The sequence below is a fragment of the Pagrus pagrus genome, assembly GCF_965226575.1.
Source record: "Pagrus pagrus genome assembly, chromosome: 12".
NCBI classification, from domain to species: Eukaryota; Metazoa; Chordata; class Actinopteri; order Spariformes; family Sparidae; genus Pagrus; species Pagrus pagrus.
The window spans coordinates 21,340,464-21,361,062 of record NC_140196.1 but is presented as its reverse complement, the minus strand read 5'-3'; the positions used below and the strand labels follow the sequence as shown (position 1 = coordinate 21,361,062).

The 20,599-nt window shown below is 45.6% G+C and overlaps 1 protein-coding gene across 3 annotated transcripts in view; it reads left to right on the top strand.

The window, feature by feature from the left end:
- Positions 1 to 20,599, top strand: part of dab1b (DAB adaptor protein 1b) — a 48,879-nt gene that overhangs the window by 11,258 nt on the left and 17,022 nt on the right. For all 3 annotated transcript variants that reach the window (XM_084368164.1, XM_084368163.1, XM_084368162.1), the window contains exons 2-4: positions 8,051 to 8,672; positions 16,436 to 16,575; positions 19,559 to 19,657. In XM_084368164.1, the coding sequence (XP_084224290.1) occupies positions 8,603 to 8,672; positions 16,436 to 16,575; positions 19,559 to 19,657 (309 nt within the window). In that variant the 5' untranslated portion in view covers positions 8,051 to 8,602. The remainder of the gene's footprint in view (positions 1 to 8,050; positions 8,673 to 16,435; positions 16,576 to 19,558; positions 19,658 to 20,599) is intronic.

Genomic DNA, 20,599 nt, shown 5'->3' with positions numbered 1-20,599 from the left:
CCACATACTATATTGTAGTCATGGGAATAGACACATTTAGTGTGTATGTGTGTGGGTTGTGTGTAAGCTTCTTTTAAAGTACAGTTTCATGAGACACCTGTTTCTTCGCAGAGGGACAACAAAGGCGCCCTCACGAGAAAAGAAGAAGTAGTTAAAAGTACTTTGTGGAAGCGATGATATCTACGGCACAGCTGCAAAAACAAAAATCACTTCACTGCAAAATACCACTAATTGGGATGTTAACAGGAGTTGTAGTGTAATTTATTTGAAAAAAGACCTCTTACCGTGCTTTGAGGAGCTCCTACAGCTGGCCGCGAGATACTAGTGGTGGAGTCATGAAAGGAAACCAAATAACCCATCTGCGTTATCACAGCAGAAAGTGTGAGACACGCTAACGTTCCTTTGTATGTAATGTCAGTCACTCCAACATTTTCTCTCGGGCGTATTTCTGCCAAACCAGCAGTCTGAAAGGAAACCAACTGTGGAGCTCTCACAGTGGAATAGAAACTATCGGCAGAAGGGAGAGTGTAGCATCTGACTGTGTACAAACATGACAAACGGATGACCAAAGCAGAATATAACCAACTTCTTCTCGCTAGCACACAAACAGGCTCGGCCCTGAGGGATTGTTTGAAAATGATTGTGATGGGGCGGGCGGCTGAGACTTTTACAGCTTTATTGAGCTTTTCAGTGATCTTCCTCCCCTTATATCATAATATGTAACACAAGTGGATCAATGTTGAGTTGTTTTCCAAATTGTATATTCATAAAAATACTTGAGGTGGCCATAATCTGTATTTTTATAATGACAGTGTATCATGTAAAAAATGTTGTCATGATGAAACTACAGAGAGTTATTGTCTGAATCTGCAGCTGCTGATGGCAGTGAAGCCCATTTCTGCCATTTAATGATGATGATGATGAAATGATGGAAAAATATTGCCATGGTGGGTTCAGTTTGAGATAAAAAAGGAGAAATTATGATGAAAAAAAAAATAATTGTGAGATAAAAAGCCAAAATTATGGGATAGAAAGTTGAAAATTATGATTCTGAAATTAAGAGATTTCCCTCGTTTATACACTAGTGGACTCATTTTTCCGAATCTTTGTGAGTCTTTAGACTTTGGTTGGAAACGCAGCTTAAGTGTTGTTTTTGTGAAAAGGCTCTGACTGACCCAGAGCACACTACCTGCCCAGCACCACATGACAGCCAGACAATGTTAGTGACAACCTGGTGAACATAGTGGAGATTTCAGCAGGCAGATCGGTGCAGGTGGACCAAAAACAGAGCAAAAAGAGAACGACTAAACCAACCAGACACCGGAGGCAGCTCTGTGCAGTTCAAGTGAAGGCAGAAACACAGTATAAATCTGTGCTGCAGACAAATTCACCCTCCTTTTATCAAAACAACAGAAAAAAGAAACATTACCCTTCAATTTTTTGGACCGCCTCTCGTTCCATATGCAAACATCTCTTACAGCCGCTTATGCTCGAGATGACAGCGGTAATGAGGAAGTGAAACAACTAAACTTTGACTGGAGTTCCTCAAAAAATATGTCAAACTGCGATTTTATTTGCATTGAGTAAAACTACCCCTCAACACCGTGTGTGTGCGTGTGTGTGTGTGTGTGTGTGTATGTGTCACATCCTGACAACATCGATAAGACAGTGTGACAGTAAGCACAAAAACAAAAAGGTTCCTGTTCTGAGACGGTGCTTCCCCTCAGCTTCATTAATGCCGTCTCGCAGACGGCAGGTAATGTTTTTGTGCTCGGCGGTTTTGATCACGCCAACTTTTTATCTCGGCTCCACTTCATCTCCGTCGTGTTTGATAGTCATATTGCCCGTCCGCGATGCTGCCGAATCAAATTTGTGTCTGTTCAGACACGAATACAGTGAGAACAACAAACAGAGAAACGGTGGAGTTTCATGAAGAGGCTGCTTACGTATCTTAATTATATCCATGACACATGTGCAATTAAAGAGGACACCTTTTGGCTATTTATTTAGTTCAAAGAGAACACAGAGGGAGGGTGAAAAACCCTAATTGTCTCATTAATTACTCTCCGCATGAAATAATGACCAAACCAAGGTATCCACAGTTCTTTTGTAACTCACAAAAGAAGGCAGGGGTGGCGGTGGGGGGGGGGCAGCCAAATGAAACATGTTTCAACCTCTTTTCACAAACAGACATTATGCTGCAAGAGAGGGAGACAAAGAAAAAGAGGGCAGAGGAGAACAGGAGCGGGAGGGTGGAGAAAAAAAGGGCTGTAGATAAATACAGAGAAAATCAAAAAGAGAGGAAAGAGAGACAGAAGGAGAAAAGATTGGCTGTGAGGTAACATGGTGCTCGTCCAGGCCGTCTGGAGCCTGCCCAGTTCTCTCTCCCACTGAACGTGGTAAATAGCCTGTTTTAACACACTGTTCAGATGCTGAGACGCAGCACAACAACAAACCAAATCAACAGTGAATTAAAGACTCCTCGGGGAAGCCACAGAGTAACATTAGAGGAGAGAGAGATCCACCAATTAACTCTTCTGAGGGGTCCAGGAGTCTCACACCGGCTACGTTTCCAGACCCGCTGTATGTGCAGCGGGTGGAATTAAAGGAATAATAGAGGAAAATGTAGCCGAATCCTGTTCTCATGCTATTGTTTACCGTCACCATAGGGAGCTAGTGACACTTTATTAGCCTGAATATGTCTGTTACAGAGGCAGAAGCAGCGTAAGAAATGCAAACTTTCAAAATAAACCCCATTAATATTTGCATCTGGAGACGTCTTCTGTGCGAGCGCGAGTGTATTTGTTCATTTATGTCATGTCTCAGACTTGAAGAGACCCACACACACACACACACACACACACACACGCATCCTCCTCCTCGCTCTTCTTCCATCTAAATTGGGCCCAGTTATCCTGGAGCTGAGCTAGGAAAAAGGATAATGCGGGAGCACTTCAGAGGGCAGCTCCTCACTGCCCTCTGTGTAGCCGTGCCCGGCCATGCTGCAGCCACGCCTTGCTGAGTGCACAGCTCCGAGGCCTTCACTGACATAAATCTGCACAGCAAAGCAACTGTGTGGCAACGCTTATTTAGTTTACCAGCTGTAGCCGCTGAACCCGAAGCAATGAGGCTTCTCTTTTTCCTCAGAAAGTAAATGAGAGCGCTTCAAATGCCCAAACTGTATTTTTTGTATGTATTTTCCTCTCCCCTCCTCCTCCTCCCCGCCAGCACACTTGACTGTTCCATCGTCAGAGGCCCTCCATCTTGTCAGAATGAGGTGAACTAATGGGCCGTGGCTGAACAGCCTGAGCTCAGAGGCTATCAGTTCCCCCTGGAAGGCCAGGAAGGCAGAGGAGGAGGAGAAGAAAGGAGAGGTCCTTCTCCGTCTTTGGCTACAATATTTCAGTTTTGCCTCAGATAAATCCTCGCGCATATCAAAAGGAATGGTTTGTCCCCATTTCTTCTGCTTCCATTTTCTGTTCACATGTGTGCGAGCTTTAAAGAGTGCTTTGTAATTTACTCAATTTCATCACTGATTGTCATTGGGCTGTCCTTTCTAGCCCCGATGCCACTTACATCCTTTGGTTTATAGCCGTGCTAGCAGTGTAGCACTTCGGATGAAAACTAGTTTTCCAGTCAGCCTCAGCTGTGTTTAGTCGAAGGGCTAAACAGTAGATACCAGCATGCTAACACTCTAAACTAAGATGGTGAATGTTGATGTAATGTCTGCTTAGCACCAGCATATTAGCAATGACAACATGCTCACATTAGCATGTTCATGTTAGCATTGACAACATGCCAATGTTAGCATGTTTGCATTAGCCTCGTCACATGCTCATGTTAGCGTTGTCAACATGCTCACATTAGCGTGTCCATGTTAGCATTGTCAACATGCTTGCGTTAGCATGTTTACGCTAACATGTATCTCAGACCACTGCAGCCTCACAGAGCCATTATCATGGAAGAATCTGGTCTCGGTACTTAACATTTGCATACTGTGTATGTCTCTGTGTCCATGACCCTGTGTGACATGATTAACTCACTGAATTACATGGTCAGAACTGTTAATAGATTGCAGTGTTACCCCAAAGACCCATACGCCAGTCACCCACTCGCTATACTCCGTAATCTAATTAGTCCAAAAAAAGCAAATTAACCTTATCTTAGATGCGGGCTATCAGCTTATCTTGTAAGGCCACATGAGATGACCTTATTGTTGATTGCGAGGCTGCGATACGAGCTGACATACAGTCGAATAACATGTCTAAAAATAAAACATTTCACAACAGTATAGATTAGAGGCTGTAGGTATGGAGAGGATATAGCAGCGGCTGGCCGTCTCCGCTGCCACTGGTGACACAAGGTAGCACAGCAGGGCTATTCTGAGGAGCCTTGCTCGGCCAGGTTGTGACAGTTGTGTCCCACTCCATAAGCTGGGGGGCATTTTGTAACAAAGATGACCAGCGCGAGGTGCCAAAGTCGGTCTGTCGAACAAACGCTCCACCAGCCCCGGGCCATGCCAGCCTTGGCCAGGAAGAGGCGGAGATGGTCCGGGGGACGGGGGCCTCCCCGCTCCTCCTCAGTCACATGCAAGCTGGAGAGCACAGACTGCGCCTACCGTCGGGACCACAGTGAATGGAGGTGTAATTGGCCATATCCAGTGATAGATGGCTGTTCAACCTTTGTTACTCATCGGTGGCAGGATGCACGGAGGCTTGTCTCACAATATGAGGTTGATTGTGCAGTCTATTAAACACCGGTCTCAGGAGGAAGTGTTGCTTACTGTGATGCTGCAGTCTGAAAAAAAACAAAAAAAACAACTCGACAATGATCTAATTTAAAAATCAACGCGTGCTCGGTGATTGCCCATTATATTTCTGAGACGGTAAACATGACTGAAAATCTGATCACGCTAAATGAATCGTTTCTCATTCATAGAGGCGACTAGGAAGATAGAACTCAGCATAATTGTTGGAAATTAAACCCTTTGTGTCTGTAACGTAAATCAAAATCTAAATTATAGTCTTTATTTTATTGCGAATCAACGATCGTGTCAAGCAAATTCATCACTGCATGTGCATTAAATACATAATTATGAAGAACTGAAAGCAGTCACCAGACTCTATATGTAATTTTTGATCACGAAGTCAGTTCACAGTGTGACTGGTGAGTGATTTGATTGACCTGTGCTTCTTCTCTCTGACAAACTGATTGAAACGACAAAGAAATAATTGTTTTTCTTCATGAAAAAGATTCAGATCACATCTGCTCCTGATACGCTGAAGCTGCATGACAAGATATATGAACCTGCGTGTTGCCAAGGGGGTCTACTTCACCGTGTGATGGTATACACGCCTCACCAGAAAAATCAATGCTTTGCATGATTGATATTCTTAACGTTAAGGAAGCGAGAGTTGCCATACATCAGGTTTTCTCGCCTGCATGCCTGTTTTTGTTCAATAATCCGGTCACGGGGTAAAGACTCTGATGCAAGCAGTAAACAGACGTCTCAAGAGCTGATTTGTGAAATGCACGCAGACAGAGACAAAGACAGCGGCGGGTTGATGGAAGGAAATAGAGAAATGCAAGCAGAAATAAAATTGACTTCCCTCAAGGAAGTTTCCCTCTGCTCTTCAGAGAGGTAGTACTAAAATGAACAAATTAATAAATAAAGGGTGGCTTTTGTCAAGGGCTTCTGACATCCCATAACAGTTGAGAGTAGCTGGAGAAACGAGTGATGCTCGTTAACTCTGACCCAAATCATAAGAGACACTGGGAGCTGTTAAAACACAGAGCAGATTGGGGAGTCTGGGTGACCTAGATAGCATTGCTTTTGACAAGCAGACGTACATCACATTAAATCGCTCTTCCGTCTAATACAATGAGGCATATCTGCCTCGTTGGTAATGAAAATTACATTCTGATAAGGTTCTTTGTGACATGGAAAATACCTCTCCCATCACTGACACTCCGAGGCTCTCTCCGAGACGTACTTACGGGGAGATTGCCCCTTTCCGTCCGGACCCGGGCGACATTATCTGGCTCATAAGCACACATGAAGGGTGAAACATGGTCTAGACAGCCACGCACAAGGAGAACGGGTGGTGATGGGGCAATCGCAATGACCTGTTGTTCAAAGAAATGAAATGCATCTTTTAACATCACGGTTCATTTTGGAATAATGGGAGGGTTGAAGGACCTTTCAAGTAGAAGGAGAAGGAGGCAAGGAGAGACTATTACAGAGATCAATTTGTTATATACAGGCATACATAGTGAAATGCAGAAAGCCATGCATCTGTACGCTGAAAATATGTGCATCTGGAAGGTCTAGCTGCAAGAAAACTACATATTTTCTCACTTCCCTCGAGCCGTGTAGCCTTAAATGTGAGGGCACACACTAAACAGTGACAGATTTCTCCTGAGGTCTCTTAAGGTAACTGTAAATGACCGAAACACAAACAAAAGGCAAATTTACTGGTGAAATCCTAAATGTGGCTACCAGCCTTGCAGATAGTTTTGGTTTCGTGTTCCCAAGTTTGAATGTATCCGTCTCTGAAGCTTTCTGCCACCGTCACAATACAGTGGAGGTGAATGGGATTCCATCTGGGGCATCATCTTAACCACAACATCTTTATCCAGAGACAGTGTCCCAGTTCCTCTGGATAATCCACAATCCTCACTATGAATAGCTTTCTTTAGGACTATTTTTTCAATATACAGTAGTTCCAATGAAAAGTGCTCACACTGAGGTCTGTGGATTATCCAGATTAACGAGGACACTGTTTCTGAAAAGATATATTGCTGTTGGGTTTTGTAAATGTCGTGTTTGAAATTATATGAGCAGCGCAAATAAAGTTTAATGTGCCTCTGTTATGCTATTGGGGTGGATGAGAGGTCTCCAGGTGTGATTAATACTTTTATACAATTTTAAGGTACTTGTACTTCACCTCCACTACATTTGCAACCATGCAAGGTGACTTTATAGGAAGAAATGAGAGGAAATGAAGAGAAAGAAGTTGAGTTTCTGGTGAGTTCTGAAGTCAGTCAGAGGTTATCTATGTGTATGTTGCTAGCTTGTGATAGCTGACATCTGTACAGTCAATATAATGACTGTTTATCAAACTGCGTAAATAAACTTGAGGTACATGAACTGCGGTGGTCACTTCTGTGAACAGAAAATGTCCTCTAAGTTCAGTTGAACACACCGTCAGTGAGCAACGTCTCAGCTACTCAGGCTGTGTTTTTAAATCTGACAACAGGAACTGTTACAAAAAGGAAAAATATCAAAATAGAAGAAATTCTTAGAAACATGAAAAACGACACTCAGCTCACACTCACATTCTCACCCACTCTCACCACACACACTCTCAATGTCACACAATGTCACACAGGATAATGTGTACCCGGTGCTCGATGTGCAGCGGCTCTTTTCAGGCCAGGCTAGGCCCAAGGCCTCTTTCTCCAACAATGGCCTATCACCATGCCAACAGAAGCGGTGCCAGCCGCGGTGCCAGCTTGGCACGGCCCCCGTGTTAGCAGTGGATGATTCAAGGGCATTAAAGCACAATGTGGGGGGGGGGGGTCCAGTTTATATGCCTTTGCCAGGATTTCCACCAGAGTTTGCTTTGAAACAGCCTGCCGTTCATCGCTCGCTGCTTACTTCCCCTCCTCTCGTGCTGTCGGCCTGAGCTGGGAGCATTTACAATCCATCTTCTGAAAATTTGTTTTGCGTGCACAGAAGCATCGGTCATGCTTTAATGTTCCATATTTACTCACAAGCGGCACACGAAACGAGAGCGTCAAGTATTTCGCCACAGGTCTCCTTCAAGGGTGGGCGCTGAACAGCACGCACTCGCTGCACGCTCATTAAGGATTGATGATCCAGAAGAGATAATGACATCTTTGTTGATTTGTTAAATTGGTGCCTGCCATTTTCTACGTTAAATTAATGCTGTAATGACTGATCAAGGGGCACGTGTTTGTCTTTTTCATTTTTAACTACCTCTGGTTTAACATTAACTGTCATCATCCCTGTCTTCTCACCTTGCAGTGCTCGGAGCAAGTGACTGTGATGGGCTGTCGGACTGCATCTGAAGTGCTCTACCAAAGAATAATATCCACTCCTGACCTACTCTGAAGAACAATATTTCATCCAATCAATGGTGCAGTCTCCCCTGGGGGGAATTACTCCTGAGTAATAGGTGGACCCTCAGAAAAGAGCACCGGCGGACCATGTGATACTTGACCTTCACGAAGAGAACTCAGGTACACTCCAGAAGATGTCAAATCTGATCTGAAGCTGCTCTCGAGAGGATCACCCAGCCCGTAATTCAATCATCTTTTCATGTGTTGTTTAACAATACTCGAACACCATGGGCCAACAGTGACCGAGGGCAGGTATCAATGCTGGATCTTCATTTTTTGAGGAGTACCAGACATCTCATCATGGATTTGAACGAGATTCTCTCCACCAAAGAGCGAGTGTGAGAAAGACTGGAGTGGGGGGAAATTGGACACTGGGAGTTGGTTGGAGGATTAGCTAGTGTGCTGCTAACCCATGGTGGATCTGCTGTGAGCAGAACAAGGGACTCAGCAGTGGAGGATGTCAGCGGAGGCCGAGCTCCAGCCGGGTGTCAAAACCAGCCAGCGAAGGGAGTCCAGGAGGATCAAAGGTATGTAACTTATTACCAAATGCCCTCATTTCTGCCACAGTAATAGACAGCTTGACATTTCTGTGAAGAATATGCATGTAAAATATAATCTTGTGAGATATTTGTAATGCTGGGGGAAAGTACTCAAAAGACGTCCAGGAACGTGTAGAAAACGGAAACTGGCAGCTTTTCTCATGTTTGGTAGGCAGCGAACATAACCTTAAGTCGTGTTTAGATGGAGCTAAATAACGCCGGACTACATGGATTGAAGCTTCACTCAGTCAAGTCCGCCGAGAGGCTGCCTGTCTCATCCCTGGGATCCAGATGTAGTAACAGCTATTCCATGTAGCCCCAGGGTTTGGTAGCGCCATGATTTAGGTGTCATGGACAGGGTAATTCACACCCTGTCGCTTTGATGAACGGCATAAGTGATGTAATAGGACGAGGCATTCTCCGAACGTTCACCGAGAGATTGAAATGGGATTGAATTGGCTGAGAGGAGGAATAGGAGAGTAGATGGAGTGCGATTCTCTGGGAAAGGGAAGCAAGAGGATGCGTTCTCGTTCGCCCTCCCTCGCTTCATCCTCTTTTTTTCTCATTTCTCCGTCCATGAATAAAGCCACTCCAGCTAGTCCAGTAAATCTGGCTTCTGCGGGGCTGGCTGTAACGAGACCGCGGGGCCAGGTCCTCTGTGGCTGTTTCACCGGCCCTGTCGGCTCGCTCAGATAAATAGCCCGGCTGGAGGAGGGCCCATTGATTTGAGTTAAGTGGAGGGGGGACAGCGGAGCAAGGGAGCTATTACACACGTGGCCATGCGGCGCTCATCAGAGGGGGCTATCAGCTCAGGCTATCAGCCCCTGACTTTACCATGTTAATCACATGTGCTGCAGGGGCCATTGTCACAATCAGCAAAGATGCTATTTAGATCCATATAAATGGAAATGGGGCAACGTAAATGTATGCGGACTGAGACGCAGCACGGCTAGAGGTGGCGCGAGCAGGCTGGGGCCAGGTGGAGGACGCTGCCGAGGATCAGGTCGATGACATTGAGGCTGAGCGCTCTTTATATACATACGGTTTGAACGTAAAGGAAGAAATTGGTGTGATTTAAAGAATAAGGTCGCCATCCTTTTGTATTTTTCATCTTGTCAGCAACCCCAGTGGAAAAGACCAAATTCCCTTCTCTATCTGTTACACTGAAGTCCACAGCTACACAGTTGTTGTTTTTAAGGCAGGGAACTGTCATTTTTAGCCAACATTACTCAAACTGGAGTAAATAGTGCAGTATTTATAGCAGTGGGATGGTGTATGCGGGATTGACTGTAATTTATTTAACACTGTCGGGCGAGGAACTTAAAAAGCACGGTGGACTCAAAGTCTTGTCTTCATTATGAGGAGACTGGCCTGGCCAAAAATTGTTCCAGCATGTAAATCTACATTTTCGCTTTTAAATTTCAGTTTGTGCAAGAATTAAAGATACAGAATGTTAATTAGTGATTAGTGATTATTATTTTGGTGCTGTGGATTCAACAATGCCAGGCTCGTTGTTTCACACCCACATAACCTAGACTTATCCTCTCCAGGCTTAAAGCTTTACATTGAACGCACAACTATGAGACCTGTTTGCTCATCAAACATTAGCCAACAAAGCAAACAGCATATCTACCATTATTCAACATGTGAAGAAAAAGAACATCACACATATTCTTGTAAAAAAGCAACAAACCTAACCTTACAGATTACTGCTAACCATCAGCAGTAAGCTTAACTGGGGTGACTACTTGCATCGCTTTAGAAGTCCCATACTCACTATGAAGCCTTCAACTGGCTGGCTAGCAATGAAGACGAAGATACAACATGTAAATGACAGACCTCTGGAGCCTATCAGGAGGCATGATCCTCTTCTTTTAGCACCGGCTAGCCTCCTCCCCACACCTCCAGCCCCTGAGCCAAGCTAACGTGTCCTAGACCTGTCTCTGCACATGAAATGCTGAAATAACAGCAGTACTACGTGACGTATTACTCAGTAATACGTTACTGGACAATTCTGGGTTGACCCTTGTGAGCAGGATTACACATTGTTGGTACTGTTAGGGATTTGCTATGGGAGATGTTAAAATCTAGAATAATTCATGTGCTGCTTAATTTTAGTTAAGTCTAGAGCCCAACTGATATATTGGTTGGCTGATATTGTTATTTTCATTATTAAATTCCCAATTAGTGTTTTAGTGCACTGATGTCATTCTAGACAATAATATCTATTGTTAAACTGTGATATATCCTGCCTTCATTACATATATTTGTCAAGTCAAGCGTGGAGTGTTTGATAACCACATTTGAGGAATCATTGCAAAGAAAAGAAAATGTGTAAATCGGCTGATATAACAATATTGGAATATTGAATAATATTGATATTGGCATTGGGCCCAAAAATCAAGTATTGGTCGGGCTCTGAAAGACAGTTGGTTCCCTGCATTTAACCCACCTTGAGTATTAGGAGCATTTGCCAGCCGCTGCTCAGTACCCAGAGGGACTCCAGTTCTGAGCCGGTGCCTTAGTCAAGCACACTAGCAGGAGAATTATGCTGCAATCCACTGAAAGTCAGAAGTCGATAGTTCTGAGTTTGTGTTCCCGCCTTCCAAACTAAATTTCAATGCCTCTGCTCGGGAAAACATGGACAAACTGATTTTTGTTTGACAGGTCTCTGAACTTTGCGAGCATCTACTGTGGATCGACCCAACACCACAGCATCTTATTTAACAGATTAGCACACTTCAAAAGCGATGGGAGGAGACGGCTAGTAGCTGACTTGCATGACCCTTCCGTTGCACTTTTCCCATTGGTAGGATGTTTTTTCCAAGTTCTGAGTTCAGTGGATTGCAGCAATTACCAAACATATGTAGTTTGTTGGAGGGAACCCTGAGCACCTGGATAAATCCCAAGCAAACAAGGGGAGAACATGCAAGCTCCGCACAAAGGCCCCGCTCCAGCCGGGATTAGACCCACAAACTCCAACTCCAACTCTAACCCTTGCTGTGAGGCAACATTGCCAACCATTGAGCTGCCCGATGCTGGATGCTGCCCAGATTTTTGCATTATGCTTTGTGATTCTCTGGACGGACGTCAAATGAAAATAAAACTTCTAGAGTTGCTCGGATACACTATGTCAGGTTTTGTTTTAGGGATGTCATGGCACTCGTTGGAAGCCATTTGGAAAAATCAAACCTCGCTGCAGCGATTTCTGACTGCCGTGCTACAGCCAAAGCTCCCCTCCATCCATGAATTGCTTTACATGCGTGACTTTACTCTATCTCCATAGCAACTGTTGCTCTCCCACTGTAATCTGTGCACAAAAAAATGATTCATTTTCAAAAAAAAAAAAGAGAGACAAGGAACGGAGGACAGAGAGACATTGAGGCAGACGGCGGGGGACGGAGATGGAGCAAACAGACACAGAAAGAGGCAGAGAAGCAAACAGCACATTGAATCAGTGACATTGGAAGGATTGCAAGAGGCGGTACAAATACGAACCATTTCAGCCTTTTCGAATACTATTTCCTATGTTTGACCAAATAATCATCACAAGCTTCACCACTAATGTGATAATAGCATCGTGGAGCCCCTACCTATAACAAGTGAGCTCATCCATTACCACCCGGCACACATCAATACCTGCATGTTACTCTGCAGTGATTCAATGGTCTATCAACTGCACTGACGACGAGCACAATACCCCTCATTAACTCTGTAACTGCTTTAACGATCGGTCTTTAAACCAAAACCACGAGCTTCTGTTCAATCCCAAATTTGGGGCGGAGGAATGTCGACATCCGTGTGGTTCGGGCGAGGGAACACGTGCTGCTGTTAATGTTTGTAAATGTGTATCTGTGTGTTTGCTGAGGCTTATGAAAGTTATTTTGTGCACATGGGGGAGGCAGATGGCGGCGACAGATTTGCCTTCCTCAGACATCCATTCTCTTCACTGCTGCTTAAAGTCATCAGCCCCCCGCGCTGATGGGACGCACCTACAGTAGTCTCTCCGCTTCAAGTCTCCTGTGCAGGGACGCACAAAATAATGGTTAACAATGCACGCCGCACGTAGGTGAACACATGACTCAGTAGGCTTCGCCGCGCGCTCTCATTGTAGCTCAATCCGTGGCGTGTGTGGCCTACTAGCAGACACGGACACTGACGGGAAGAGACAGGCAGACACAGATACACACTCAGAAAGGTTCAAAGGTTAAGCTGCCTCGATGCCCGGATCCCCAACAAAAAGTTTCTTGCTGCCAAGTCCTTATATCTGGAGGGGCACTTCTGACTCTCCATCTGCTGCCATCTGTCCCTTCGCTGTCCCCATTCTCGTGTGGCAGGGAGGAGGATGCAACACTGTGATCAGAGACAAGCCCTGAAACAGTATGGAGCAGGGCGAACAGTAATTGTTCTCTCCATGCTCCTGGTGCAGGGCCTGTGTGTCAGGTGGGTGAGAGAAGCGTTTGATTCGAGGCCCTCCGACGTCCAGGCTGTCAAATCTCAGATCCATTTGAAGAAGATTTGGCAATTTCATGGCATTTAAAGCCCAATCCCATTTTCCAATTGTTACCCCTGCTCCTCGTTTTCGAGTGTCCCCTTGCCCCTCAGAACAGAGTTACAACGGGTAGTGGTTGAATTATATTCTGTACAAGTACAATTTACTGAAGCCCTTCTCAGGTACTTTACTTGAGTGTTACCATTTTCTTCAACTTTATTCTTCTTTTATTTGACAACATTTATTTGATACATTTAGTTACAAGTTACTTTACAGATTCAGGTTATTCACTGTTTAAAGACTATTAATTGTGACGTGTTACCAATCAGATATTGTTGTGGGAGGGACATTGTGTGAAAGGATGTTGCATCAGAGCCAAAGTAGCACATTTTTGAATTAGTTTATTTTTTTGCAATCTGACAGAACAATCACCGATAATTTGAAAAATGCTACATATGTTCAACCAGGGCTGATAACTGGTCTACCCCTAGTTTATAGGTTAGTGCTAGCAAACTGTGCTCTTACCCTGCAGGTCTGCACTGACATTAGAGGATCGGCGCTGGACTTCAGTTAAATTTAGGGTGTCATGCCACCAAAAGGGGGATGCACAAATCAGCATTAACATTAGCGAGCAAACTAGTTAGCTACGGAGACATCAGCAAACTGGTCGCAGTTGTTTTGTGCTTGTAATAAAGAAAAGGACTATAATACCCTGAAACAGCAGAGAGTTTGGAGGGTCTTAACACTTTGGAGCCCTACCCCTCTAACCCAACAAGAATCGGGACCCCCTACCCCTAGACATGAACTCGCAAAATGGAGGGGTAGGGCTAACAGGAAGGGCCGAGGGGATTTACTGGGATTGGGCCTAACTCTTTAGCAGATTGTTGGAATATGAGGGCAACAGGAAATATTATTAGCAGAGAGGTCCCAGACCACCAGGACTCCAAAACGTCCTGCATGTTGTCCCATATGTAAGATACACTTAGATGCGGACTAACAGCAGACAATGCTTAAGGCAGCCCTCTGTCAGACAAATTATAAGCATCAGACTTACGGGGCAGAAATATTGTGAGGACCATTCAACCTTGGGTAATTGTAAATCCAGAAAGCCAGAGGAATATGTGTCACCCCTCCTCACACGCACACACACACACACACCTTCTCCCACTCTCTTCTCCTTTCTTACAGTGTGTAACAACATGAAACAGCATGCCCCGCAGCTCTTTAGTTTTCAAATACAGCGCACTCGCTCGTCTGGATCTGAACCCAGAGCACGTAGCGTACGAGTTATGCCACTGTGTCAAGGCTCTCATTCGGTATGCAAGGCCTACTTTTTGGAGGATCTGTGCATAAACCTCTAAATCTCTCCTGAAGTGTTATTAGGGGGAAACGGCGCGCTGTATGTAAAGAAACAAATGGCACAGAACATCTGGTTAAAGCTCATCTGAGAGAGCTGCACTCAATTGGACCGATCGCGTTTAAAATGCAACTGGAGCAGCATGCATTTTACATTACATTACAGAGTGTATGAGTCAGTAAAATCAGGATGGAATACATAATAGTGTATGAATAGACTTCAGTCGCTGTATGAGGGAGGGTTTGAATCAGGCACAGCGGTAATTATCGTAGGAGTCCACCCTCTCCTGCATCTGTCCTGCAGGGTTTAACAAACAGCACGTACACATTGTAGCGACAACTCCAGTTTGTCTTTTTAGGGAGTTTGTCATCCAAGTGGGAATGTTAATTTCTCTACACGGTCGCCGTGTGCATGCCAGGCTGCGTCTGGTTGATGTTCGGAGGTACACGGTGGCTGTATGGAAGACTTATTATCCCCTGGCAGAGCAACAAGCCTGAATTAGACCCAGATTTGACATTCACTTGCTTAGAGACTTTAATGACTTTAGCATCGTCAAGCCCTCCCCCCCTTTAGAGAATTGTGCCCTCATGAATTAGTGAGAGGGTGTGCATAGCCAAGACAAGAGCTTGCATTTGAACTCAGTCATTTTTTATTTTTTTTTTTGCTCCATTTGCACAAGCCACTTAATTTGCTCTATTTCAAAATTTCTATTTTTTCCTTTTAGATTTTTTTTTATTGCAAATTGCAGGAACGGAAGAAGAAGTTTGTGTTGTGGGAGATGTGGTGGTGTTTCTGGGATGGAGTAAGTTCATGTTGGCAGCCTGATAATCTTTGTTAGTGATGATAAACCCCGTTCTCTTCTCACACACTGCTTACCCAGCCACTCAAATGTGCTGTTAACTGATGTACTGTACGCGCTCGTGACCTAGAATCGAGTGAGCAAGGGGCCTGAAAACTGTTAAATTCTCCAAGGTGCCTGTGACCTTGATTTCGAAATCCTGCTATCTCTTTGTGTAAATGTGGCGGGAGCCGGTGTTTCGCAGCTGACAACCCGAGCACAGGTTACCAGGCGATGGTTTATACATTTTAGGCGCACGAGACAGCGCTCGAGGCTTGCGCCCTCGTAATCAAAACGGTGCGACGGCAGACAGCGCGGAGACGGAATGAGAAAGGTGTCGGTGTCAAGGTGGTGTCAGGCCGGCTGCAGAGATTGACAGACAGAATAATCAGCAACAGGGATGGGAGGGAGAAGGGAGGTGAAGCCCGAGGCCATCCATGAACACATTTTCAAATGCCCCCCCCGCCCCCTCCCCTTGTCTCCCACCACCTAGCATCCATCACCCAGCGAGGGCCTGGTGGATTGTGGGTGAGCAATGGACCGAGATGATTCCCCTCAATAGCGGCCATTCAAGCTGGTTTGTCAGCACCAATAGCACCCATGGGAACTGTGGGCGTGGGTGAGGCGTAGGAGCGAGCACCCCCACTCAGCCACCCCCGTAACCTTCCACCCGGGCTGTCTGTGCGGATGCCCCACAATGCCCTGCGATGGGCGACCACAGAGTGTTCGCAATGTTCCGTCTGTGTTCTCATTTAGACCGCTGCCTTCATCCAACTTCAATTCAATTTCAAGTTCAATTTTCTTTCAATCTCGCTCGCCGCTGCTAATTTGCTATTCATTTTGCATTTCCTATTCCATAAATATTTATACGGCAGCAAACACACACACACACACACACACACACACACACACAGCCTCTATACCTCAAGCAGGGCATGAAACTGAAGTTGCAGGATTCACTTGAGCTCGCACACACCCTTGTTTCCTGTAATCACTCTCTTTCATTTTTCGCCGTACTTATTTCCTGTCCTCTCTTCTTCTCTCCGTCTCTCCCGCCGCTGCAGGTCAGGACCGCAGCGAGGCGGGGCTTATTAAGCGTTTCCGTGGAGATGGCGTGCGCTACAAGGCCAAGCTGATCGGGATTGATGAGGTGACAGCGGCGCGTGGGGACAAGCTGTGCCAGGACTCCATGATGAAGCTGAAGGTGCAGACTTCTGTTTGTAAATGTGTGTGTGTGTGTGTGTGTGTGTGTGTGTGTGTGTGTCTGCGGGGACATCATTGAGCCTCTTCACTCATCTCGGTCAGATTTGGGAAAGGCATGCTCGGGCATGTCTGTATTGTCTATGAATGAGTCATGGGAGCTGTCTTGTCCTGTACATGACTCACTGTAAAGAAGTGGACAGACGGAACAAATAAAGGTCCGACCATGTTGTTCTGTAGCTCTTTGTCATGTAGAGAAAGCTCCTGTAAGGTTGGTTTGAAATCTTCTGCAAAATGGAAGCAGCTCTGTACTTTATTTTCCCTCTAATAGGCTGCCGTATTTTTAGCGTTGCTCACAGCTCTGCATTTATTCATACAGCTTTTTTGACCTCGGAGGCAAACTGGCTTCCTATCCCGAGAAGCTTAAAGCAGTTTACTTAAGTAGGAATATTTCACTTTCTTAAGCGTTTGACTGCGAGAGCACTAACGCCCCATCCCCACCCCCCATCGTGTCTGCGTCTTGTCTGTCTTCTCATGTCAGTCACAGCCCATCTATTTTTACAACACAGTCCGTGGCGTTATACTTGTAGCACATATGCAAACTGTGATAATGTGACCCAGATAATATTTAAGCCGGTGTTCTTTACAGAATGTAAAAAGTAAATTAGGTCAAATTCAGCCCTACAGTTTGTGCTAAAGTAGAAAAGGGAAAAAAAGTCTAGATAGCCTACTTGTAATTGTGGATTAAAGGGTTGAGTATTCTTGAACTTATTTTGAAGTATGTGTACTAAAATGTGCTGCAGTTTCACTCTTCCCTATGCCACTTATCACTGTTGCTATGCCTTTTTGTTCTTGGAGCCTACGTGTGCAGTTTACAAGGATAACAATGTTAATGGTAGTTTAATCACCACAAATTCTTAGTATTTATTTAAAAGCAAAGGATCTTTGATGAGACACAGGTAGACGAAAGCAGGTTTCTCATTTCTACCTGGCAGCCACCAATTTTGTCGGCTGAGGTGAGCACATTTTATCCGCTCACACTAGCTCCATGACTTGGTGAAAAACACTGATTCAATATATGTTAAACATGGAAATAAAGAAACTGCAATGTTCTTGTATAGTAGTTTTAAGCTTATTCCCTATATCGAAAAGGGAAGCACTGATTAGCTGCTTAAATTCACAAAATGTGGGCGTAGCAGGGGGCATAGCGGCTGCTAAGCTGCTCAGAGCCAGCTAGTTCTAAAGGTCGGTTGCAGAGTCAGATCTTCTGGAGGAATAAACACCCGGAGTTACATCAGAGTTTGCTCCCATCAAAAGTGGTTTACTGACTGGAGGATTGCTCGGAGATTACTTTAGGAAAAGGTCAATATTTTACAAATTGCTTACAAATAGCATGTTTCCTCTTCTCAAAAGTTTATTCTGCATCCTCTCAAATGGCAGCTGTGTTTACTGCCTCCAAAGTTAAAGGCAGGAAACACTTACCACTCTCTTTGTTGGGGAGAAAAAGCAGCACATAAGCATCTTTGCAGTACTGTAGGTGGCTACGGGATAAATCCTTCTCCAAAAGGGGACGTATATGCATGGCTTTTTAAGTATCTTCTCACAGACTTTGCTGGAGCTTAAACGTGTGGGAGGCCCCGCTAGAAGAGCAGCATAGCCAGGAGGCAAATCCTCTCATCACACATATCCATTCCGAGGGATATGTCCAATAAAACAACTTTTTCCCTGCCTCGATCTGACATTTCAGCAGTGCCCTCCATATGACTGCGGTAGTTACCAGCCACCAGCCGGTTACAGTCAATGGAGCAGTCGATATAGACCTGCTATTATCTGGACAGGGGATAGAGGAGGGGACGGGGTCTCTATCGAGCTGCCTCTCGCTGCCTTGAGGACTAATCCACCAAATGGGGAAGCCGATGGCTGATTGACAACATCCATCGACTCTCCCGCCCGCCGCCTCTCTCTCCCTCACTTCATCTCTTTCTTATCCCTGTTGCTTGCTCCGTTCTTTATCCTCCTCTCTGTACTCACTCCCTCTTTGTACTCCTTTTATCCCTTCGGTGCCTCCTTTTCTCATATGAATATACATTTATGTATGTCAAGATGGATGGATCTTTTCTTTTAACGTCTCCCTCCAGGAGCAGAGCTTGAATGTGATTAATGCAGGACCAGTAATTGGGTTTTTAAATATTTGCTAAGCTTTAAAAGGGAAACTCTGAGGTGGAGGGTAGCGAGACGAGGTCGAGCGCTCGTCGACGTTACTCGGCCTGCAGTTTTGTCAGACGTATATTCAGCGCAGCAGGCGGGCCTTTCTTCTCCTCTTATCTCCTCTCTTCTTTTGCCTTCTCCTCGCCTCTCTTCTCCCGCAGGCTTTGTTCTGTGAAAGACATGTCAAGCACACAGGTCGCGTCAAACGGAACACGGTGGAAATGTTAATTGTTTTCTTTATTAGAGCTGAGAATATGAGAAAAAAGGGAGCCGCCGAGATCCATGGGAAAAAATGCACTTCAAAGGCCGGGCTGGTTGTTCAGTCAGCACTATGCGAAGTTGTCGGAGCGAGCCGGTCGGTCAGCAGCGCGATCCATTCCGTCAGCAGATCTCACCTCATTGTTGTGAGCTCACACTCGGGGATGTCACGTTGAAGTCTTGTAGACCTACTTTAAGGAAAGAGGGAGGGGGAGAAAAAAAAAAAAAGGTGCTCGGGCAATAATAATAAGACTCGCTGCACATGGAGATGTGTGAATTCCTCTGAGACTGAAGCTTCAAGAAAAGGCGCATGAAAGAACATTGTGTCCTATCACACCTTATGTAACTCTTGTCACCCTGCCCCCCCCAATCTTCCCTCTCGAATCTCCTCCTCAATCCCCCCCCCCCACATCTCCCACTGTCACACTCACCTGAGTCGGAAGAGAAGATGGCTCACTGTCTTTCCTGCTGAGCTCATATCCTTTCATCTCCTCATGTCATTTTCCTTTAATCTCGCGCAGGGAATGGCTTCCTCGGCACGTTCCAAGGGGGAGCACAAGCAGAGAGTCTTCTTGACGGTCTCTTTCGGCGGGATCAAGATCTACTGCGAAAGATCAGGGGTGAGTAGCATGTCAGCCGAGCGGGGCCCCGTGGCAGAGCTGCACCGCGAGGCCCCTGCCAGCTGCTGTACTGTGAACCTACAGTATAGGACATCCAGAGGGCAGGCGCTCGCACGGTTCAGTTCACAACGGCTGCCAGGGCCGCCATCTTGTAAGCCTGCCTGGCACGGTTGACATATTGGTGCGACTGCAGTACCTGCACACAGGGAGGATGATTCACAAGGTTATGCTGCAATAAAATGTGTCGCTTTCATCAGTGCATTTGCAGAAATTCCAGAGTAAAGAAGGTAACAAGCTTTCCACAGCACGGTTTGCCCTTTAGCTCATAAAAATTGAACTTGACAGCATTAAATTACAGGTCTTTTATTTGATAGTAAACCAGTAACCGGTTTAACACAAACCCCAGTAAGATGAGGGGTATGCTGCAGGACCTACTTAAGATCACTCAGGCCCTGTCTGCCTGCTAATGATAGCGTAGTGAGCAATGTTATGGTGATGTTATGAGACGGGCTGCTTCCGCCTCCGTCCTGGCTTCCATCCCCCTGGCGGACTCAGAGGCCTGCTGCTCCATTACAGGATGATCGAGGGGCTCGGCTCTCCCCTGTCCTGGGGCGTAGTGTTGGCTAGATAGGCCCACTCTGCTCATCAGCGCTAACCGATAATTAGCACTCAGTTCCACCCCTTAATGATCATTGCCGCTAATGCTAATTACACCACGGCTCCACCTCAGCTGTCGTTAGCGCTAAACCGATAATTATGCAACAGCGCTCGTCCCGTGGCTGACGACCCCCCGCCCCACCACCGACCGCCTATTCCCAAAAAACACCCATCTTTGATAATATCTTTTTCTAATATGACTGGTGGTGATGGTGGCGTGTCTTCTCGCCTGTAATGAAAAAGCACATTAAGCCTCCCGCCACCACCAGCCCAGCATACCAGCTC